The following is a 24,824-nucleotide window of genomic DNA, read 5'->3' on the forward strand; positions in this document are numbered from 1 at the left end:
TCACGGCTTCATGATTTTGAAGTTAGACTGCTGCCGTGTGCTTTGTGTAGGGCCACCCTTGATGACAGCTGAGAGGCTTCATCAAGTACACAATGCTATGGCCTGCAATCTAATGGGGTGGCCATCAAGAGCACATCGCACTGATGCTCCATTGACTGATCTAGCTTCCTATTACCTTCCAGGTTCAATCCAAGGTGATACTGAGGACCTATACATCCTGAAATGGCCACAATCCACCCTACATGTCTCCACCTTTACGTTCCATTACAACCTTTGAATCTTAAAGTTTAATGTAATCCAGGAAGGCTCATTTAAGTATGCCATGTACGTGCCAAATGGATCTGTAAGAGTGTGTGGCAGAAAGCCATTCTTGGAGGCTGCAGATTGATTTTGCGATTCTCTTCTCCTGGAGATTCGTCTGAGCCTGTGAGGTGTTATTGACTGGGTTTGAACAATCACGGGTAAAAGAAGCCATCATGGCTTCTCCCCTGGCCCCATGAGCACCATGCGCGTGACCACGATTTACATAATTACCCGTGATGCAGTGCACATTGCCATGTCGTCCAAACCCAGCGCAGTGTGTGGCAGGGGTAGCTTCTTACCCACACCACAACCCATGGCTTGTAGTAAAGGTTATGGCCTTGGTAAGAAGCCACCCCCGCCTCACACCGCACCAGGTTTGGACAACACAGCAACCCGTGCTGCATCATGGTTAATTGGGCAAATTGTGCTCATGCGCACAGCACGGGCAGGGGGGAGAAGCCATGATGGCTTCTTTTACCCCCATGAGTAGTGTTAGGGTGGAATAGGGGAGAATAATTAATACCCTGTTACCTGTTCGGAGGGTGGGTTATGGGCTATAAGTGCAATAGATGAATGAATAAATTCAATACCCTGCTCTGACCGCTGCATATACCGGGCCCTTCCAGATTAGCAAGAATGCTACAAGGGGTTAGTGCGGGATGAGCATTTGCTACCTCCAGGGACATCTCTGTCCCCTGTGGAATAAAGAGGAGGCAGGCAGGGCTACTCTTACAGCTGGGGAAGGAGGAAGAAAGCCATACCACTGCAGGTATCATCATGATCGGTTGTTATGACATGCCATGGTTGTACAAGGAGTCCAGTATATTTCCATCCTGTATCAATCCAGGAACAAATTATGGAGAGCTAAAATATATCATGGCCCAGTTCTGAAGAATGCAAAAAAGCACCATATACATTGCAAGCTGTGCTTTTGCTTTGTGGACTATGTATATTAATTGCTTAATCCGTTATTACAAGGGGATTTAAACATTCTGGGCAGCGAAGCAGGGGTTTAACTAAGCTTCTGATTTTCTAAGTCTAATCACATGAGAGTTTATGATATGCAATGGTTGTGCAAGGAGTCTTCAGTCACGCTGGCCATATAGCCCCACGGTTTGTACTATTCAGGTTTTATCAAGGGGAGGTGGAGAGGGCAAGATTCAGCAAGAGCCACTTTTGATTACATTCAACATTCAATTATGATTATCATTTTTAAAAGAATATTTTAAAAGCATTCGTTGTGGCTATCTTTTATCTCAGAAGAATTATAGCCATGTCGATCAAAGCAGGAAAAAAGTAATCTTTCTTTAAAAAAAACAACAACAAAACACCCAGATTTTTACCTTTAGAATTTATAACAATAGCTACTCTGTGTATAGAACTAGGGAATTGGCAAGAAATGAAACATCGGTTTTCCTGAGGTTCAAAGTGCAGAGGGAAATGCCCCCTCTGCTCCCCTAAATAGATACAGTGCCTGGCATGAGTATTCACCGCCCCCCCTTTGATTTTTCCACATTTGGTTGTGTTACCACCTGGAATTAAAATGGATTTAATTGGCTTTTTTACCATTTGATTTACACAACTTACCTAACACTTTGAAGGTGCAACTTAGTTTTAATGTGGCACAAAAGTTAATTAAACAAAAACCGACTGGCATTTGTTGGTTGCATAAGTATTCGCGTGCACACCCCTGAGTCAATATTTGGTAGAAGCACCTTTGGTAGCAGTTACAGCTGTGAGTCTTTTGGGGTAAGTCTCTACTGGCTTTGCGCATCTGGATCCTTCCATTTTTGCCCATTCTTCTTGACAAAATTGCTCAAGCTCTGTCAGGTTGGATGGGGACCGTCAGTGAACAGCAACGCTCAAGTCTTACCGCAGATTTGCAATCGGCTTTCACTGGGCCGTTCTAAGACATTCAGGTTCTTGTTTTTAAACCACTCCAATGTAACTTTGGCTGTATGTTTAGGGTCATTGTCCTGCTGGAAAGTGAACCTCCACCCTGTCCTAGGTCCTTTGCAGACTGAAACCGGTTGTCCTCTAGAATTGCCTTGTATTTGGCTCCATCCATCCTGCCCTCAATCCTGACCAGTTTCCCAGTCCTTGCCAATGAAAAGTATCCCCACAGCATGATGCTGCTACCACCATGCTTCACTGTGGGGGTGGTGTTCTGAGGGCAATGAATGCTTTTGGCTTTGTGCCACACATAGCCTTTTGCAGTAAGTCCAAACAGTTTGATTTTGGTCTCATCAGACCAGAGAACTTTCCCCCACATGTTTGCTGTGTCTTCCACGTGCTTTTTGGCAAAATCCAAACAGGATTTGATACGTTTTTTTCTTTTCAGCAATGGCTTTCTTCTCACTACTCTTCCATGAAGCCCAGCTTTGTGGAGCGTCTCGGTGATAGTTGTCCCATGGAATGTTTCTCCCATCTCAGATGTGGATCTCTCCAGCTCCTTCAGAATTACCATTGGCCTCTTGGTTGCTTCTCTGACTAACACCCTCCTTACTCAGTCACTGAGTTTTGATGGACAGCCTTCTCTAGGCAGAGTTGCAGTTGTGCCATAATGGATTTAACAGTGCTCAGGGATGTTCATAGGTTGGGATTTTTTTTTTAATAACCCAGCCCTGATTGGTGCTTCTTCAGAACTTTATCCTGGACTTGTTTTGATAGCTCCTCAGTCTTCATGATGCTGCTTGTGTAGATATGCTCTCCAAAAAACTCTGGGGCCTTCCAGAAACAGATGTGTTTAATCTGATATCATGTGACACTGGAAGTGCACACAAGTGGACTCCATTCAACTAATTATGTGACTTCTGAAGGCAGTTGGTTGCGCCAGCACTTATTTAGGGGTGCCATAGCAAAGGGGGTGAATACTTCTGCAATCCAGACTTTTCAGTTTTTTATTCATAAATCATTTTGTAAAATATGTAGATTTTCCCCCCACTTTGACATTATGGACTATAGTGTGTAGATCACTGACAAGAAATACTAATAAAATTCATGTAATTCCAGGTTGTAATGCAACAAAATATGCAAAAGTCAAAGGGGTGTGTGTGTATGTGAATACTTATGCAAGGCACTGTATAGGCCAGCTATTCCTTCTCACCTCCAAGGACTCATTTCTTATTTTCTGATACTTGTTCCTGGTAAATCATTGTCCTTGTCTGGTCCTTTGGGAAAATTGGAGGGTGTGTGTGTGTACACTGTAATCAGCTTCCCTTCCATCCCCTTCCTCCTTGCATCCCACCATAACTGTATTCATCCAATGCAGTGATAAATTTGGAAGTGCAGGCGCTTATGATGGCAGTCCCCCGTGGCCATGTCCCCAGGGAGAATCCAAAAATCCAGGCAGCTGCATTGATCCTTATCAACAAACCAGTTCCAGCAGTTTTCGTCTCCACCAGGAGCAGGTCTTTCGTAAAGCGAATGGGCCTTAATTGCCCATTCAAGACCAAGCCACCCCAAAATACTTTGTAACACAATATATTGTTGCTGGGGAAATTCATTCCTCCCCTGTGAGGATTGCAGCTAAGTTCAGAGGGAAAAGGGCATTCTGAGGGGTGGGGGTGGCAGATGAAGTCAGCGTCTCTGCTAATAAAAAAAAGTGCCAGTGTTGTGTCCCTACAAACGCTGGTTACACTACACCACTCCATCTAATTAAGCTGGTGCCTTCCTTGATAGGGCAGATCTGGTGCCATCAGGGTTCCAGCCTCAAGTGATAGTCAAGGCTCAGAGACGGAGGACAACAAGCTGCCTAAGTTCAGGACCACACTGTACTGGAAGAACCCAGCCAGGTTCCCCTGATACTGAACCTGAGGCTGATTGCAATGCCAGCCCCAGGTTTTTGAGGGCCCTCATCTTTGCTCCCGCTTGCTTCCGTGCTTGCTGGACAGGCAGAGAGCCAGCAAGCAGGTAGGCCGTGGCATCTCCTCCTCCTCACCGCCACCATCGTCCGGGCCAGAGAGGGAAGCAGGGGAAAAAGCAGCTTGCGACGCTGAGGAGGAGGAGCCAGCCCTGGCCACTGTGACGTGGACACTTGTGAAACAGGATACACTTCAGTCTGTTCATAGTAATGACCCCGATAAGTGGACAGGCAACCACAAGGAAGTGACCCACCCTTTTTTGTTGTTTATTCGGGCAGTCGCTTCCGACTCTTTGGGACTTCGTGGACCAGCCCACGCCAGAGCTTCCTGTCGGCTGTTGCCACCCCCAGCTCCCCCAAGGTCGAGCCCATCACCTCCAGAATATCATCCATCCATCTTGCCCTTGGTTGGCCCCTCTTCCTTTTGCCTTCCACTTTCCCTAGCATCAGCATCTTCTCCTGGGAATCCTGTCTTCTCATGATGTGGCCAAAGTACTTCAGTTTTGCCCCTAATATCCTTCCCTCAAGTGAGCAGTCTGGCTTTATTTCCTGGAGTATGGAGGGGCAAATGGCTCAGCCAGTCCTTTTCTGTACCTGCCCAACCTCTTCCTGTTGTCCGAACTTTGCCACCCACAACTTATAAAACTTGAAAAGTAGTCCATCGGACTGCCCCTTTTGTTCAACTTAACAGAAGGGACTTTCCAAACATCTTTCTGTCTGGACAGTCTGTGGGGCTCTGAAACAGCTGGCATTTTCTTTATTTGGGATGTCGCTATGATCATGTCCTTATTGTTGCATTCAAACAAAAGATGTTTCAGTGCTATGCACCTGACTGTGCTTATCTTCGAAGCCAGCCTTAGACCCTGAGCCGGGACCCTCCCACCCAAGTCTAGTTCACCCAAGTGAGTCAAGCATCTCCCCCTCCACGATTCTTGATCAGCAGTGCAGGGAGAGCATAAGGCGAGAAATCACGGAGAAGAGAAGCACTCGCCTTCAGGCCACGAGGTTCTCCCTTTAAGATGCCGCACTCCTCGGGGTGGGGGGAGCCTAGGAGGGGGAACCTGGGGGAAACGATTGACTCTTGTTGGAGCAAGCTCTGCCCTTGGAGGTATCTGAGGTACTGAGACTCCATCTGCCTTGCTCCATAGTTTCCTGATCAGAACAGCTGGTCACACGATTCATTGGCCTTATCCATCATCATTGACATCCTTTAATATAACATCATCTGTGTACATCAGGTTTTCCCAAACTGGTGCCCTCCAGATCTGTTGGATTGAAACTCCCATAATTCCCATCCAGCATGGCCATTGCAGTTTCTGACCTGGTTTGCACATCACCGCAACAATTCCTGGGTTGTTTAACCTAGGAAATGCAGGGACAACTAGAGTCCATGGTTTGTTGTTGGGTTAACTCTGGGCTATGGAAAAATACCACTTGCATTGTTAGCATGGGAATGTGTTGCTGAGCTGTTGAGAGTCACGTAGGCAAAAGGATGTAGTGACTGAATTAGTGCTAAAGGATGGTGGCTGATTAACTTACTGCACATGAGTCACAATGCCTAGCAGGGCCCTTGTCTCTAGAAACTGGAAAACTTCCTTTGAAGGAAGTTTGTAGCCCTTGACTCAGCGCTGCACCAAATACTGACCAAAGCTTATGTTATGTGCCTTGTTTACTTGTTTATATAAATACCAAAGTCACCTATTGTTCTGGGTCCAGTGCCGAGGGGCCACGTTGGCAAATGTTGACTGCACCACACCTTGGTGTTTTGGTAAGAAACATCCACTCAAACAAAAAGTCGGTGCCTGTTCTCTGTCCGAGCCTAGCGGAAAGGTAAAATTCTGCAACAGTTGTTTAACCCATAAATAACCCAGAGTTTCCGGGTTCACACATCATGAAACAACGAAGGAATGGGGCGTTCCTGGGTTGTTAATAGAAAGCAGAAACAATGAGCACACAGCTTGCACACTTCATTCATCCCTGCAATTCCTGGCAACCCAGGAATTGCTGCCATGACTCAAGAACCCAGCTTCTCTCTCCTTCTGTGTTTCTCTGTATCCCAAAATGTTACCACTTCACACACACTGCTCAGCTCCTTCTTTGGGTGTATTACCTTCTCCAAGCTCTGATGGACCTCTCATTCAAAACACTCCAGAGAGATCTTCTTATCAAGAATCCATCTTCTGACAGCTAACCTCCGCAAAGATACATCTACTGGCCATCCTGTATCATTAAGGAATATTACAATTCTTTCCTCATGTCCCAGAGTGTGACCAGCCTTTGCTTTGAGACTCATCCACAGGGAGAGTCCCATCCATTTTAATCAAATAGCTCTGGCTATTGGGTAATATACCTAATAAATAAATGAATACCTAATAAATAAATGAACACGCAATCCCACAACAATGTTTGTTTATACATTTATACGGAGGCATCTGTGTGATTTATGGAATAATAGACAAGAAGACCGCTGTGTACCTGAGGAGCTTACAACTGAACATTTGTCTCAGGTGGAGATTTATAGAGGAAGGGGAGGCAGATGGAGGTGGGAGGAATAATGATGTGCTCAATTCAGTTGCATGGGGAAAAAACAAGATCTCTACGAGCTTTTCTACACAAGGCTGTTAATCAGCTGTTAGTCCACTGTATGTACTTTCAGTTTTGTCGCAGAACTGAGATTCAAGCACTAAATGAAGAATGTTTCCTTCCCTGCTTTTCTGCTACCTATTCTCTAGGTGGCACTGTAATATGGCAGAATAGCACAAATTCACAAGTAAAAAAGGTGTTTTCTTTCGCTTTCAAAATAATACGACAAATGCCATGCCCTAAAAGAACTCACCAAAAGTGTTCTTTAGACACAGAAGTTAAACATCATCTAAAGAACCTATAAACAACCATGAGTGGGGAATGATGAACACACAATAAATGCCTCGTGTATCTGGGGAAAATACACAATAGGCAATGTTTATGCCCCAAATATTAAACAATGAATTTTTTGACTTACTAATACAAATCACAGCAGGTTATATAATTCTGATTTGATAGTTTAATGTGGTCCTTGGCCTAAACTTAGATATATCAGTTTCTAGAAAGGGGAAACAAGGAAAGTTACCAAATGAATTTAAAAAGTGAAGAGATCCTCTCCTTAGTTTGAATTGAGCTTTTTAAATATGGAGAAACAGACATCCACAGGAACAAAGTTATACTTTTCCCCTCTAATGTGCATGATTCTTATTCAAGAATTGAGCTTTTTAAATTTCCTTTCAGTTAGTAAATAGAGTAAATACAGTTTCTATTAATATGTCTAGTTATGCAGCTCATAACTCAATTTTATTTAAAAAAATAAGGTTGAATAGGAAGATTCAACAATACCAAAGTTATTAGTTTTAGGGTGCAATCCTATGCATGTTTAGACAGAAAAGAAGTCCTACAATTCCCAGCATGCCTCAGCCAGCCATGCTGCCTATGGCATGCTGGGAGCTGTAGGACTTTTTTTTTTTTTGGTCTAAACATGCATAGGATTGGACCCTTACTGATGCAAGATGACAACTTGGTTATCATCTCCTCTGATATCATCCTCTGATATTATCTCCTCTGCAGGGGAGGCAGCAGAGATGGGGGGGGGGTCTTTTTCCTTGATGTGACAAGGCTCAAAGGAGCGATCCGAAGGAGCAGAGAGAAAGCGAAAGGGGGGAAAGCGGCGTGAAAGAAAGGCGCGCAGTCCAATTTACTCTCAAGCGAGTAAGCAAGCCCCATCGAGTAAGTAAGCTTACTCCCTAGGAAGAGCATTCAGCATTGTAGCCTGTGAGGGGTGGGTCAGGCTGCAGCCCTAAACGCGCTTACCTTTCAGGTGCTACGAGGCGAGATGGGTTGGACTACAAGTCCCGTCATCCCCTGGCTGGGGATGATGTGAGTTCTAGTTCAACATAACTGGCGCGGGAGCACCTGAAAGGTACGGGCGTTTAGGGCTGCAACCTGAGTCGCCGCTTCTGCGAAAGGCTGCAGTAGCCTCTGGCTGTTGCTTTTATCTGGGAGTAAGTCCCAGGGAGCTCAATGGGACGAACTGTTGGGTGGACAAGTTTATAGGGTTGCGCTGTACGTTAGGTTTTAGACTCATCACACGCACACACTTTTCTGTTGATCTAAGCATTCTCTACCAAATAGCCTGGAATGGATTCACGTAACATTGGCGTTGTAGAGTTGCCTGATTCTTTCCTCTGCATTTTAAAAATGTAAATGCCAAAGTGTCTTGGAATGAAACTAGAGATAATAAGAACCTCAAGGAAGGGAGATCCAGTGCCATCCTCTTCCCCTCCCCACATTTCCTATCACGTTTTCTTTTTTTCCCTTTTCATGGTTTACCCCTTCTTCCCTCCAGTTATATTTTGTTACTTCCTGAATGGCAAAGGCGGAATTGTCAAACACACACGGAAACCTGTATATAGATGTCACTCTATCCTGTTTTCTCTTTCTTTCTTTCTTTCTTTCTTTCTTTCTTTCTCTTTCTTTCTTTCTTTCTTTCTGGCAGTGGCTGACAGGAGATGGGTGTGAAAGTACTCCTTTCCCTTGAGTTGTGATGTTTGTTTGTTTTTACAACATTTTTATTACACCCTTCCTCCAAGGAGCTCAGGGCAGCATACAGTGCCCTGCCTCACAACAGTCCTGTGAGGTAGGTTAGGCTGAGAGAGTGAGTGCCTGGCTGAGTTGGGGTTTGAACTCCCCCTACAGTCTTAGTCCAAGACGTTAACTGCAATACCACACACTGGCTTAGAAAGCCTGTAATCTAATATCTAACTTGTAATGTAAATCTGTTGCTCCTTCTAAAAGCAAACTCAAGCGGTGAGTGCAGATAGGAATGGAACCAAAACAGGGTCACTGAGAAACAACCTTGGATGGACCCTGAGGTTTGCAGAATACAGGTTTGTTTGTTTTTTTAAACAAAACTGAAGGGGATAACCCCTCTCCAAAACAGCCCAGTGAGAACTGAGCACTCTCAGCAGCCCCAAACAGTTAAGTGTCAGTTGGAATAGGAAAAACAGAAAATAGAGGGCAAGGAGTATTCTGGAGAATGGTGTGGCTCGCTGGAAGCTTGAATGGAAGTGCTCCTGTTAGGAGGCTGCAACATTTTGTTGTAGGTTGTCAGTTTAAAACACCAGCTCCCAACTTTCCACTGCACTCCAGCATGAGGCCAGGGCAGGGCTATGCAGATGAAGAGGTGGAGCTATGCATATAAGGCAATGCTTGATTTTCAGTAGCTGGGGTCATGGAGGCAGGAAGCAGGGTTAGTTTTTGTCCCGAGGGCACCTCCAAGTTTACTTTCTCCCAAATCAGGTGTGCAAAATCTCAGGCCGGGAATCAAATCTACCCCCCAAGGTCTCCTCAGATGGCCATGCCTCCTTCCTCTGAACCTGCCCCTTTCCTCCAAACACTGATCATTTGGTGGTTTTCTGGGGTTTGTGCCGTTTTTTCCCCATTCTAAAAGGCTGAAATTCCTCTTGAAAGGCTTGGTTAGTGGCAGTAAGAGCTTTAAGCTAAAATCTGCTCATATTTTGGGCCTGCTTGTTTTGTCTTCAGCCTCACCCATCACTGCAATGCAGCCTCCAAGACAAGAGTTTCTCTGAAATAGAATTCAGCCCTTTGACTAAAAGTAGGGCTGTGCACGGACCCCTCCCCCCTCTGCCTCAGATGCCGCTTCCGACCTTCCGAAGTGGCCCTGCTTTGCTTTGGGCCGATTCAGGCCTTATCCACTTCAACTCGGATCCGAATCCGAAGCGAGATTTGTACATTGAAGCACTTGTGTTTGGCATTTTCTCATTAACTTGCATCACAAAACACAAACGGCCATAACTTTTTCAGTTTTCATGATACATGCATGAAATTTGGAGAACTCTCAGCCTCCATGGAGGGGAGCCCACGTGCCAAATTTCAGGCAATGTGGCCAAGTAGTTTTTGTGCTAGGTGCAGGTGAAATTTGATTTTTTCCAAGGAAATCTCTCAAAGCAAAGAGCTATAACTTTTCACTGCTTGCACAGAAGTGCATGAAAGTTGGGAAGTGCAGAGCCCCCCTGGAGGGAGTTCCACCTGCCAAATCTCAGACAGTTTGGCCCAAGGGTTTTTGCGCTCGGTGCAGGTAAAATGTGCTATTCTCAGAAACTCAAACCAAAGTTCATAAAGAGATCATCAAGTTAGGTGTTGAAGTGGTGAGGACGTCACTATCCCTAAACTCTGCTGTAGGTTTCTTTGAAGTGCACATAAACCCTTTCCCCCAGTACTACTTTCCTATTCACAGTCAATAACCTCAGGTTCTCTATGGCTGAACTGTATGGGAAAACACTGGCTGGTAGGCAGGAAGCAACCAAAGACAGCAACCCTGCCAGGTGAGCACATTGGACAGTTGTCTGCTGGACTGAGAGAGGCAGGAAGCAACACAGCAACCCTGCCAGGAGGGCACAGCAGCACCTCGCCCACCTCTGCCCTTGACAAGACCCCAAAGATGCCTCATATTGAGCTTGCTTGCTTTGCAACATACAGTGTAGTATTTGATTTAAATAATAGCTGTTAATGTGTGTATTGCTTTGCCCACTGCTTTTGGAAATGTGGACTGTGTGTACTCCTTTGGCACACACTGTTTGCTGTTCCACACAGCACAACCCCACACACATACACACACAAGAGCAAAAGAAAAGCAAACTCTAAACTACAAGCAAAGGAGCGGTGTGTGTGTGGGTGGGGTAATTATAATCCTAACAGAAGAGAAAGGGGGTTTTATTTTATTTTTTTAGGGAAAAGAGATCAAAAACGGGAAGGGAAGGAATACAGGAACTGAGAAGGGGAGGTGGAGGGGAGCCAAGAACAAGGAAAGTCTCTCTCTCTCTCTCTCTCTCTCTCTCTCTCTCTCTCTCTCTATATATATATATGTATGTATGTGCATATATTCAAAGTAAGGGCAAACTAATGGTTGAGAGAGAATTGAAAAGGTGTGGGGGGAAGATAAGCAACTACAGTGAAAGCCTCTGGATTTTTAAATGAAAAAACAAGAAGAATGAACTGTAAACTTATTACCGAAGGGTGGCGTGGGAAGAAACTAACATAGCTGTCATCATCGCACGCACTTTCTTCTCGGCTTTTATCTCCTTCGGCAGGATGCCTGCTGCTCCAGTGCTGTAGCTTCCTCTGCCATGCCTGGCAGAGACTGGTGCAGTTGCTCTCAGTGGTCGCAGCAGAGGCAAGATAGCACTGGAGCTGAGAGAGAAATGCCACGGAGCTTCCCTCTCGGCTCCCGTCCCATCCTGCCACCGCTGCCACCACCTTCATTGCACACAGTGGCAGCTCATCGGGATGCTGAACTATTAGGCGTCTCGTGCACCCCAATGGATAGGGGCGCGTGCACCCCACTTTGGAGACCACTACTCTAGCCCAATGACATTCAGACAGTCCTCTCCTTTCCAGTAACACCACCTCTCTCACAATAAGCAAACGAAGGCTGATTCACAACAAAGCTCACTCCCACCTCCTCCTCTCCCCTCCCCCCCCCCGGTCTTCTGTCCCTCCCAGTGGCCGGATCTGTCTCAAACTGATAATTTGGCACCCCCACCTCCTCTCCCCTTCCCTCTCCCTCTCCCTCCTCCTCCTCCACATGATCTTTCACAAGTTGATACATTTTGGAGGCAGCCTGTCTGGGCTGCTCAGAAGGCATAAGAAGAGCTATGAATCTCTGAGATGGACAAGGTGCCTCATCGATGAGCCGCTTCGGGACACCACATTGCTATTCTGATCTGCTTCTGATCATGATGAGGCACCTCCGAATCAGCCTGTTTCACCTTGTTATTCGAACTTTGAACCAAAGCGGTGCACGGCCCTAGCTAAAAGGGGTTCAACACCCCTGTCCTAAATGAACAGGTTTCTCACAGCAGGGATGCAATGAGTGTGCACACAAAGATACTCAGGGTTCTTCTCCCTCCTACCACCTGCATCCCACCCATCATAATGATTGGCACTTCAGAAGTTTAGTAAATAGAAGCTGTCCCCTCATTGTTATGAAAAGTTCTCCATTACAACACCAGATCCAAAAACGTCTTCAAAACTAAACAAGTTCAAGACCCATCAGCACTGTGGAAATGCCAGGTTTAAAAGACGTATTGGCATTGATTTCTACTGCGTGTTGCCAGCTCAAGTCACCTGGAGATCTTATCACTAATGTGAAAAATGATAGCAGTTTCACCTGAATGATAGTTTTAGATCCAAGCTGGAAGCAGAATTCTGCTTCAAGCTTCTGTTTCCTCTGGTACAGCCATACTTGAAATACTGTGTGCAGTTCTGGTCACCATATCTAAAAAAAAAGATATTGTAGAGCTGGATAAAGTGCAGAAAAGGGCAACTAAAATGATCAATAGGCTGGAACATCTCCCCTGTGAGAGAAGCTTATAACAGCTGGGATCGTTTAGCTTGGAAAAAAGGAGGGTCAGGGGAGACATGATAGAGATCTACAAAATTATGCATGGTGTGGAGAATGTGGATAGGGAGACATTTTTCTCCCTCTCTCAAAATACTAGAACCTGGGGTTATCCTATGAAACTGATTGGTGGGAGATTCGGGACAGATAAAAGGAAGTCCTTCTTCACACAGCGCATAGTTTAACTATGGAATTCACTACCACAAGACGTAGCGATGGCCACCAATTTGGATGGCTTTAATTTGGATGGGTTAGACAAATTCCTGGAGGAGAAGGCTATCAGTAGCTGCTAAGTCCTGATGGCTATATGCTACCTCCGCTATCCGAGACAGTATGCCAATGTACACCAGTCGTTGGGGAACATGTGAGGGCCCATACTCTGTCAGGGGCCCACTGACAAGCGCCCTCAGCAGTTGCTCCTCTTCCTTGCTGTAGGTTAAAGCAGCATGGGGAGGGGGTTTGCACAACTTTCCTTTGTTTGGATGATGCCACCCTGCTGATCCAATATGCCATTTGGACTAGCACGTGTGACCTGTGTCTGGTAGCACCTGCATATTCCTAAAAACACCATACCCACTGCAACAAAGCAGAGCTGTGCGCAAATGACCTCTTGACATTCTCCACCTTATTTGTGGAGAGAGAAATTTGGGGGACAATTTCACCGAATTTCTCCAGGGGGAGGAGAAATTCTCAACTGTTTCTCCCAGGTAGGGCTCCCCATTGGCAGGGTTTGCAGCACAGCTTCTTTCTTTTTTGCCTAAGGGTTTGGAGGTTCTTGTGCTGCAACAGCATCAGCCGTCTTGGCAGGCCAGCCCCTAGTCTGCATCCACTGCAATGCAGGTGGGGGCAGTGTTGTGTCTGGCTCCAGGGATGCCCTCACTCTGTGGAACTCCCTCCCTAGGGAACTCTGCCATGCCCCCTCTTTAATGAGCTTCCACCATGCATTAAAAATGTGATTGTTCAGGCAGGCATTTGGGGTGGGTTAGGGTATTTTGGGGCCGCGGTGGCTTAGTGGTTAAGACGCTGAACTGCAGACAGGAAGGTCGGCAGGACAGCAGTTCGAGAGCCGAATGCTGAGTGACAGAGTGAGCTCCCATCTTCAGTCCCAGCTCCTGCCAACCTAGCAGTTCGAAAGCAAGAAATTGCAAGTAGATAAATAGATACCACTTCGGCTTCGGAGGGAAAGGTAACAGCATTCCGTGAACCTCGGTGTTCAGTCATGCCGGCCACATGACCATGGAAGCGTCTTCGGACAGCGCTGGCTCTTTGGCTTAGAAATGGAGATGAGCACCACACCCTAGAGTCGGACACGACTGGTTGGGGACACCTTTACCTTTATCTTTTTAGGGTATTTTTAGAAATATGATGTTTTTAATGTAGAATTTTATTGTTTTGAACTGTTTCTGTACATCACCCCGAGCGGCTGGGTGACTAGCCAGATGGGTGATTAATACATTTAATAAATAAAAAATCTGTCCTCCAATTTCCTGAAAGCCTGGTCACCAAGGTCATCAGAGGGCATGCTCCTGGTGGTTCCACATGGACCTATGGCTCAAGTGAAGTCTACCCAGAGAAGAGCCTTCACTGTGGTGGCCCCTTTTCTTTGGAACTCTTTGCCTCGGGAGGTGAGGCAGGCACCAACACTGGGTTGTTTTCAGTGCCTCTTAAAAACAGCTCTATTCCAGGAAGCATTCCTTAACTGACCAGCCACCATTTTTATCTGCATTCTGTTTTTTAAAAAGAATAATTCTAATATGGTGCTTTAATTCTTTTAATCTTTTTACTATTTTTCCTCTTACGTTCACCACTCCAGAATGTGTTTCAGATATGGAGTGGTATACCAATGTTGAAAATAAATAGAATAAATAAATACTCTGGAGTTTTAAAGATATTCCCCAGCTAGGGGAATATGGCAAACTGAGAGTGGTGCCAGTGTCACTTGAGTATAATTACTTATTTGTGTTGGGGAGACTCCTAAGTCACAGGGTGGTGGTCACACCCCTTCAGTCCAGTCACTTTTGATAAATCACAAAGTCGATCCTAGGATTATTCTGTTGTGCTGGATGGAGCAAGGGTTGTGTGATTTTGGGCTGTGTGAGGAAAATATCTTATTGGAGCTCAATGACACGAAACCAGCTCTCCATCCCTAATGTGCCGCATTTCCTTTTTACAGGTGAGATCCCAAGCTGGGTGGAAGGGATTCTCCTCCATAACAGTCTAGGCATGCACACCATTGGGGAAAGCAAATACAATCACTGGTTCAACGGCATGGCTCTGTTGCACAGTTTTACAATCAAAAATGGTATTTATTTATTATATGTTTATACTGCCCAACAGCCGAAACTCCCTGGATAGATCACAACAATTGAAACAATAAAATATGAAACAATAAAATATTGATAAAATGCAATATAAAAGTTTAAAACTACAATATAAAAATAAAATAATCAACAGAAGTTATCAGCAAGACATTTAAAATACAGTAGCGAATAAAAACAAACCCCAAACCTAAAATGCCTGGGAGAATAAAAAGATCTTCACCTGGTACCAAACGAGCACAATGTAGGCACCTGGTGAACCTCTCTGGGAAGCTCATTCCACAACCAGGGTGCTATAGCAGAAAAGGCCCTCTTCTTGGTAGCCACCAACCTCACTTCTTTTGGCATGGGCTCCCAGAGGAAGACTGCTGAAGCTGATCTTAGGATCCGGGTAGGTTTATGTAGAAGATGATCCTTCAGGTAGTCTGGCCCCAGGCCATTTAGGGCTTTGAATGTCAGTACCAGCACTTTGAATCAGGCCCGGAAATGGACTGGCAGCCAGTGCAGATGAAACAGCACTGGCATAATATGATCTCGTTGGCCAGTCGCTGTTAATAGGCTCACTGCCCTATTTTGAACCAACAAGTTTCTGGCCCATTTTTGAAGGCAACCCTATCAGATACTGGGCACAGGCCCTCCAAAAACCAAATCGAAGAGGCTCCTTGGAAAAAGTGTATAATGCATCTCTTTAGTGACGACTGCCACAGCAACTCCAACAACAGGTCTATCCATGGCTACTAGCAGTGTTAAATAAATGGGATCTTTGTGCTAAAAAAAGAAAAATGCATACTTCTAGTTACCACAAGATGGAGACGCACATCAGGGGATGAACAGCAAAGAACGTAGGAATGTACGAAAGTCACCTTTTTGACAGGGTGATTCGTGGGGGGGGGAGGTGCTCCGCACCTCCCCCCAAAATCCTGATCCGGCCAGCTCTGCTCCACGGAGATTCTGCAGAGCTGCTGGCCGGGGCCACCTGCAGCCGGACATCCGGCCGCTGGGCAGCCTTCTGGGGGGAAAAAACCGCGTACGCAAATGGCAGCAGCTACAGCGGCCGCAATTTGCGTTTCCTTTTATTCACTGTTTTAGCCTATGTAAATATTTACGTAAGCTATTACAGCGAAAAAAGGGAACGCAAATAGCGTAGTGGGCGCTATTTGCATTCCTTTTTTCCCCGCAGTTTTAGCCTACGTAAATATTTACTTAACATATTATGGCGGGGGGAAAAAGGAACGCAAATAGCACCCACTACGCTATTTGCAATCCCCTTTTTTTCGCCGTAATAGCTTACGTAAATATTTATGTAGGCTAAAACAGCGGAAAAAAGGAAACACAAATGGCAGCTGCCGTAGGCGCCGCCATTTGCGTACGCTATTTTTTGTTGTTGTTGTTGCCGTGATAGGCTACGTAAGTATTTACGTAGCCTATCACGGCAAAGGTAGCTACACAAATGGCGTGGTGGCCACCATTTGCGTGGCTGCCTTTGCTGTGATAGGCTACGTAAATGCTTACGTAGCCTATCACGGCAGCCTGGACAGACGCAAATGGCGGCTGCTACGGCAGCCACCATTTGAGTCTGCAGCAGTCGGCCAAGAGGCCAGCTGCCAGAGCCGCCACCACCGGAACATCTGCCCCAGGTAAGCTTCGTCCCGGGGGGGATTCCGTGGGGGGGTGGGGGGGAGTCCGTTCTGCCATGGGTTTCGGGGGGCCAAATGCCAGTGCATTCGGCCTCACTGAAATCCGTGGTGGAATTCTCCGCCATCCCTAAAAGAGCATAGGGATGTTAGAGAATTCCGCCACGGATCTCGGTGAGGCCGAACGCTAGTGCATTTGGCCCCCGAAATCCGTGGCAGAACAAAACCCCCCGCCCCCCCACCCCACGAAATGTGCCCAGAACAGAGCACCTACCTGCTGCTGTCCGCGCTGCATTGCGAATGGCGGCCGCATCTGCAGCCACCATTCACTTCTTCCATATAGCCATGATAGGCTACGTAAATACTTACATAGCCTATCATGGCTAACGCAGGGACGCCATTTGCATCCCTGCGGAAGCCGTGATAGGCTACGTAAGTATTTACATAGCCTATCACAGCAAAACTAAGGTGACGCAAATGGCGGCTACAGCAGCCACCATTTGCGTTACCTTTTTTTTGCCATGTGATAGGCTACGTAAATATTTACGTAGCCTATTACAACAAAAGAGAGGGGCGCAAATGGTGTAGTGGCCGCCATTTGTGTTCCCTTTTTTTCCCCCGTAATAGGCTATGTAAATATTTACGTAGCCTGTCATGGCAAAAAAAAAGGGAACGCAAATGGCGGCTGCCGTAGCCACCACCATTTGCGTTCATGGGGTGTTTTTTTTTTGCCGTGATAGGCTACGTAAATATTTACATAGCCTATCACAGCAAAATACAGGGACACAAATGGCAGCGGCTACGGCCGCCGCCATTTGCGTCCCTGTGCAGGCTGCCCAGTGGCCAGATGTCCAGCTGCGGGTGGCCCTGGCCGGTGGCTCTGCGGAATCTCCGCGGAGCAGAGCCGGCCAGAGAGAATTTCAGAGGGAGGGACGGAGTGCCTCCCCCAACCGCAAATGTCACCCTTCGAAAAGGTAAGTGACTTTTGTACATCCCTAAAAGAGCAAGCCTTTGGTAGGGAAGTAAGATAATTTCATTTATATTTGCAAATCATGCAAACGTGTCCCATTCACGATCCCGAATGCAAATGTGAGCAGGAGCCCTTCTTTCCTGGAATGTCCCCAAATTCCAGAACTTTCGGTTGTGTTAGAAAAATGCATATTTTTGAAAAATTTGCTCTTTGAAATGCACATTAAAAAAACATGTTCACACTTTAATCAGTGGGGGGCAGAAGTGCACACTTTTGAAAAATAGATGTGCACTTTCTGTGTTCGAACGAGCCAAAACACCGATCAAAAATGCAAATGGAAAGCAGCCAAAATGAGCTTTGAAGTGATTTGGGGAGAATTTAGGGGAGCTTAAGAATTGTTGGTTTTCCCATCAGTTGGAGTGCAAATTCCAGAGCAGAGCACGTTCTGATCCACATGTTAATTCAGAAGCTGTATATGGGGTGAGTTCACTCTGGAATGTGCCCCCCCCCGAATTGCTCAAGCAGCCCTACTAGGAAGAACAGAGGTCTAATCCAAAGAGGCAATTTCATAGGTTCAAATTCAACTATAGCTCTCCTTGGTTTTCGCTCTATTTCTAAATATCTAGCAGTGTGTTTGGACTCATGATTTAGATCCCTTTTCCCTAAATCCTGCTATGGGTTAAAGGAGAACTCCTGGTGTGTTTTAGGGTTATGCAAGGGTTGTTTAACCTTGAAATGAGTCCTGCTGCCTGAGTTCGGGTCACATGACAAGCCCTGGCAACCCCCGGCTGGGGATTGCACATTCATAATGGCGGCCAGCACGTGCCACAATTTCTCACGGGTAAATCAACCCATGGTGGGCTGTCATATCCTGCAAACTGGCCTGCTGTAACTCAGCAGAAAGCACCTGCTTTGCATGCAGAAGGCCCTCCCAGTCAGAGGCATCTCTATATTGGGGGCAAATGGGGCAGTGACCCCCTGCCTGTCCCCTACCCACTTGTGGCAGAGAGATTCCCCCCAAAACCAGGTACATTTGCTCCACGGTTTCCGAGTGCCACAGACGGTCTTCTCCCATACTCCTCCGGCAATCTCAGTCGAATACTGAGCATCTGTCCTGTCCCCCCCCCCCGCCCAGCCCCAATGGGCACCAGTCACCACTGCTCCCAGCTTCAATCCCTTGCATACTAAATCAGGTAGCAAGTGATGGGAGACCCTGGAGAGATGCTGTCAGGGTGGACACTGAGCCCATAGAATCCCAGAGTAGTTCTGATTCTGAGGAAGAGCAGCCGCTCCTGGGAGAGGAGCACACTCATCCTTCCCAGGGCCAACAGCTGGCAGAGATTCCTCCCACCGGCATTCCTGGCATAGATAGCCGTCCCGGAGTGAGAGAGCGCGGGAAGAAGACTTGCTGGATGCGCGACGCCGACACAGGGAGCGGCACCAAATGGAGGGCGCGGAAAGGAGGCGTAGTGCCCGGTTGGTGCGCAAACAACGGTTGCGCCCAGAGGATCCAAGGGAAAAGGGGAGGGACTCTCCCTAGCCCATAAGTTCAGGGTCTGCCAGTGATTCACCTTCAAATGGGAACCAACTGTTCCAACTTAGGGCATAGGTTCTCTGCTGCACATAGCTAGTTGCTAACAGTAGAGTTGTTAAGTTGTAAAAGAGGAATAAAGCTTTGAAAAGAATCCCTTTCTCTGTGTCTGGACTTGGCTACTGGATTAGACTGAAAGAGGCCGCCAAGGAGCCCTTGACACTGCCAATCTGAGTAGGCAATACTAGGCTAATGGGACAAATAGTCTGACCTTGAATAAGGCGATTTTCTAGGTCCCTATGTGACAGTGAGGCATAGAGTGACTTTGGCTTCCTAGTGATAAAGCAGAAGGACTCTGCATGTGTGCAGAGGCACTGTATTCTGTGGATCACATGTTCCAAGGTTAAAACCTAGCACCTAAAGCTGTTAAAACTAGAGGAACCTTTTTATACCTTTTCTAACTGCGCTTGCCTTTCAGGTGGAAATTCGAAACATCCTTTGAAAGTCATTTCTGTGCACTTCTGCTCCTGGTTGCCGAGTTCTTTTCTCTGTTCTGTCAGCAGACCTGTCCAGGCAGCCAATAATCCCAAAGGGCCATAAAAAGCATGTTCATACCAGTGATTTCTTGCATTCCTGCTTCAAACAATGGAGTGAAAGTCACTTTATGGAGGCTTGTTGTGGCGCCAGGAAACACCAGGCTGCTATGACTGGGAATGTAACCCATAATTAAACTACGGGATTCACTGATTTGGTGATGGCCACTACCTTAGATGGTGGGTTTTCAAAAGGCAAAAAATGGCAGCATGTGACCCTAGATAGCTTTTTGTTCTGATCGTCAAGCAAGATCTGAGGCGGTGCAACCCTCTGCATGTTAAATCCCACGATGAAGTGTGCAAACTTTGAATTCGAGTCTTAGACCATCTCTGCTTATCCCCCTAATCCCACAATAACACCAAATGCATTAGTAGATTGGAGGCATAGGGATGTGGTATGGACTGCACCCATCACGATAGCAATGTCCTCTCCTGGCGCCGCATGCCTAAACGTTTGTGCTGGCCTCTGGGCCTGCAGTGGAATCTACACAGCATCCTTGCAGGTCTCAGGGTTGGTTTCATGCATGTATGTTCATCACTTGATGACTGCAGCACTCTGAAATTAGAATCATAGAGTGGGAAGGGATAAGCCATCTGGATCAGACCAAGGGTCTACCTAGTCCAGCATTCTGTTCACACAGTGGCCAACTCGCTGCCCATGAACCCACAAGCAGGACATGAGTGCAACAGCACCCTCCCACCCATGTTCCCCAGCAACTGGTGCATGTAGGCATACTGCCTCTGATACTGGAGGTAGCATATAACCATCAGGACTAGTAGCCATTGATGGCCTTCTCCATGGATTTGTCCAGCCCCCTTTTAACACCATCCAAATTGGTGGCCATCACAACATCTTGTGGAAGTGAATTCCATAGTTTAACAATGCACTTTGTGAAGAAGTACTTTCTTTTATCTGTCCTGAATCTCCCCCCAATCAGTTTCATGGGATGACCCCATTGGGTTCTAGTATTTTGAGACAGGGGAAAAATTGGGGGGCAGGGATGGGTGGGTCCTCATCAATCCAATCCTCTGCTCAGTGCAGGAACCTTGCAACTATAGCATCCCAGACAGATGGCTGTCCACATTTGGGCATCCCCATTCCATCTACAGGAGCTGGCCAGACTGGCAGTTGATCTTACCTCAACACAGGCAATGGGCAGCATCCTTCACCACACTGGGGGACAGCAGGCTAGTGTAGGGGATGCGGGGCACATACAGCTCTGCCCTCCAACACCTCCCCGCCTGTCCCCACCCCTGGCATTTGCTGCCTGAAGCAGGTACTTCACCCTGCACAACGGTAGGGCCAGCCCTGGTCCAGTCTCAGTTTAAATATCTCCAGTGAAGGAGAGACTGGAACTTCCCGAAAGAGTGTTCCCCTGTCCAGCAGCTCATACAGTTAGCATTAGCTAGGGATGTTAGAGAAATCCGCCGCGGATTCAAATGAGGCCGGATTCCAAAGAATCCTCAGCAGATCAGCCCCACTTACCTCTGCTCCGCGAGGATTCCGCACAGAACGGCTCTCAGCTGCTTGCTCAGCCGGAGCCGTTCTCCTCTGCGCCGATCGCCATTAAAAAAGAATGGCAATCAGCAGGATGTGCCCATACACTTATACGCAAATTAGAGCCGTGAATCTTGCGTATAAGTCTATGTAGACTTACACGCAAAATAGACTTATACGCAAAATAGAGCCATGAATCTTGCGTATAACTCTATGTAGACTTACACGCAAAATAGCCTTATATGCAAAATAGTGCCGTGGATCTTGCGTATAAGTCTGTGTAGACTTATACGCCAAATAGACTTACACGCAAAATAGAGCTGTGAATCTTGTGTATAAGTCTATGTGTCCATAGGCTTATACGCAAGATTCACGGCTCTATTTGCGTATAAAAGTCTATGGGTACATCCTGCTGATCGCCTTCTTTTTTTAAAAAATGGCGATTGGCGCAGAGGAGAATGGCTCCGGCTGCCCAGGTAAGTGGCTCTCAAGCCAGGCAGCTCTGCAGAATCCTCGCGAAGCACAGCCACTCCGGAGGATTCCGCGCGGGGGGGGGGGAGGAACGGATCGCCTCCCCCCCGGGTGGATTCCCCACTGGAACGGACAGTGGGGAATCCGTACATCCCTAGAATTAGCACAAATTTCCTAATTTCTACCTGTTGGCTCTTGTCTTGCCCTCTGGAGCAACAGAGAGCAACTCTGCTCCATTTTTTCCATGACAGCCTTTCAGATATTTGTCTCCCCTTAATCTTACCTTCTCTAGGCTAAACATACACAGTTCCTTCAGCCATTCTTCATAGGCAGGGCTGGTGTCAAAGGTAGGCATGATTAGGCTCCTGCCAAGGGCCCATATCCCAGCAGGGGCCCCCTGCTCCTCCCCTTCACCATTGCAACCTACTTCTTCACCTGCCTCTCACTCTGGCCCAGACAATGGTGGTGGTGAGAAGGAGGAGCAGGAGATGCCACGGCCTACCTGCTTGCCGGCTCCCTGCCTGTCCAGCAAGCAAGCAAGCAGTAATCACGATGAGAAAGAGGATGAGGAGCAATAGCAGCTGGTGACAATGTGAGAAGCTGGTGAGATGGCAGACTCACTGAGGGATGGGGCTTATTGAGTGTATCTTGTCCAAGGGCCCTCAGAAACCTGGAACCAGCACCGTTCATTTTCAGGCCCCTTCAGTATCCTGGTTACCCAGCTTCCTTAGGAAGCATCATGTTAAATTAAGAGGTGTCTCAGAAGGAGGTGTAATGATAGTTGGGTATTTTATTTAGAACAGGAAAAAAGATTGTCTTGGATCTCAGTGATGGTCATGCAGCAAGGATCTTATTGGCTTTACAAGGGGGTTAGACAAATTCCTGGAGGAGAAGGCTGTCAATGGCTACCAGTCCTGATGGGTTCATGCTACCTCCAATATCAGAGGCAGTATGCCTATGTACACCAATTGCTGGGGAACATGGGCAGGAGGGTGCTGTTGCACTCATGTCCTGCTTGTGGGTTTCTTGTGGGCAGCTGGTTGACCACTGTGTGAACAGAATGCTGTCCTAGAAGGACCTTGGTCTGATCCACCATGGCTCTTCCTATGTTCTCATATTACCACAGCCAGGGTTCTTATATTCTTATGACCAAGCAGTCATACAGAATTAATTCATCTGTAGAAAAAAATGAATTTACCTTGAAATATCTTTATTGAATTTCTTAGCTTTTGAGAGTCAGTGTGGTATAGTGGTTGTGTTAGATTAAAACTAGGGAGACCTAAATCAAATCCCCGCACAACCACAGAAGTCACTTGGTGACCTTGTAGTAGTCACTATTTTTCAACCTAACCTACCACACAGCATCATTGTGAAGATAAAATAGGAGTGGGGAACCATGTGTCCTTGGAGAGATGGTGTCAGGGTGGAAACTGAGCCCATAGAGCCCCAGAGCAGTTCTGATTCTGAGGAGGAACAGCAATCCGTGGGAGAGGAGCTCACTCATCTCTCACAAGCACGGCAGCTGGCAGAGATTTCTCCTGCCAGCATTCCTGGGAGAGATAGTGACCCTGGCAGTGAGAGAGCGCGGGAGGGGGGCTTGCTGGACGCTCGGCGCAGACGCAGGGAGCGACGACAGATGGAGGGCGCGGAAAGGAGGCGTAGCGCTTGCTTGGCGCGCAAACAACGGTCGCATCTCGAGGACCCAAGGGAAAGAGGGAGGATCTCTCCCTAGCCCATAAGTTCAGGGTCTTCCCGTGATTCTCCTTCAAACGGAGACCAACTGCCTTACCTGGAGCTTAGGTTACTCAGCTATCTTTCCCCAGTGCTGTTCCTTGCTTTGGCGCTAGCAACTAGTATTCTGAAAGAGTCATAAAGTAATAAAGGAATAAAGTCTTGGAAAGAATTCTTCATCATCTGTGTCCTGAGTTGGCTTTTGGTGGGGACTGCAAGAGGCAGCAAGGGCGCTCCTGACACATGGCAGGATAGAAATGGAATAAACAAAAACTGAAGAGGCAGTTCTTCAGAGGGTATGGAATGGTAAATGTTTATGGCTGGAAGGGAAGGCGATTTGAACCCTAGCAGATGTTCATCCAGAAATATTATGGAAAAGAAAAATTAAGGCTGCACTCCTATGTACACGTTCCTGGGAGTAAGTCCCATTGAACTCAGTGGGGCTTACTTCTGAGTAGACATGTATAGGATTGCACTGTACGTTTTTACCATGGTATTTTAAAAGGGAGAGAAAATGACCCCATTGGCATATAAAGGCAGTTGTGGGTTAATCAGCTCCCAAACTGCTGAAATCTAGCAGGACTTGTCGCTTCCACTTTCAGTTAACAACCTTTGTTTGTAGGCTGTTAGTGTGATGTCAATGAACTTGAGCACACTCCAGGAGAGAGCGGAGGACAGGAAGGCCTGGCGTGCTATGGTCCATGGGGTCACGAAGAGTCGGATACGACTTAACGACTGAACAACAAGTGTGATATCTGTACTCAAATACTCTGGGTTGTTTAGGGGTTAAATAACCCAGAGTTAACCCCCAAACAGTTCCTGGGTTGCTTTGTAAGCTGGAAAGAAAGCAAAAGGGCTGAGCAGGTGGGAGTCAGTATGCTTGTTCACTCCCACGTGGCCCTCCCACATAGCCCAGATCAGTGTCTATATGTCTCATTTATTTTTATTTATTTATTTAAAACATTTGTATGCTACCCTTTATCCAATAGACTGCAGGGCAGTGAACAACAAATATATAGTAAAACACTAAAATATACAATAAAACCTTAACAATAAAATAAGGTAGCAACTGAAGACATAGAGGCTAAAGCATTTCCCAAAGGAAAATGCCTGGGAAGATTAAAATATCTTAATCTCGCATGCTATTGCAGCCTGAGGATGTGGAGAGAAGGGCAGGGAAGGCTGGTGGCTCCCATGTCAGTGGGGCGGTGAATCCACTCCGGGTTCCAGTCAGAACTCTCAAGAGCTATCACACCTATCCCATCCCACTGATATCGGAGCCTCCATGGACAAGATGCTTTTTGTCACTGCTCTCCAGAGAGCACAGCCTCCAAATTTGGGCAGGTGGCAGCAGAGGGGGGCACAACGTCAAGGGGTGGTGGTGGCCTTGATGTGTGTTCTCCCACCTCTTGTATTGCTGATGCATTAAGCACTGACAATCAGGTGCTGCTGCTGCTGCTGCTA

General features: G+C 46.9%; 1 protein-coding gene across 1 annotated transcript in view; it reads left to right on the forward strand.

Moving 5' to 3' along the window:
* The first annotated feature begins 505 nt into the window (after positions 1-505).
* Positions 506-24,824, forward strand: part of BCO1 (beta-carotene oxygenase 1) — a 59,556-nt gene continuing 35,237 nt past the window's right edge. The window contains 2 exon segments of the mRNA XM_084812891.1: positions 506-644; positions 14,788-14,916. Of these exon segments, the coding sequence (XP_084669017.1) occupies positions 506-644; positions 14,788-14,916 (268 nt within the window).

This window comes from Heloderma suspectum, chromosome 8 (assembly GCF_057233095.1).
Source record: "Heloderma suspectum isolate Gila_16-S chromosome 8, 16-S_ref, whole genome shotgun sequence".
NCBI classification, from domain to species: Eukaryota; Metazoa; Chordata; class Lepidosauria; order Squamata; family Helodermatidae; genus Heloderma; species Heloderma suspectum.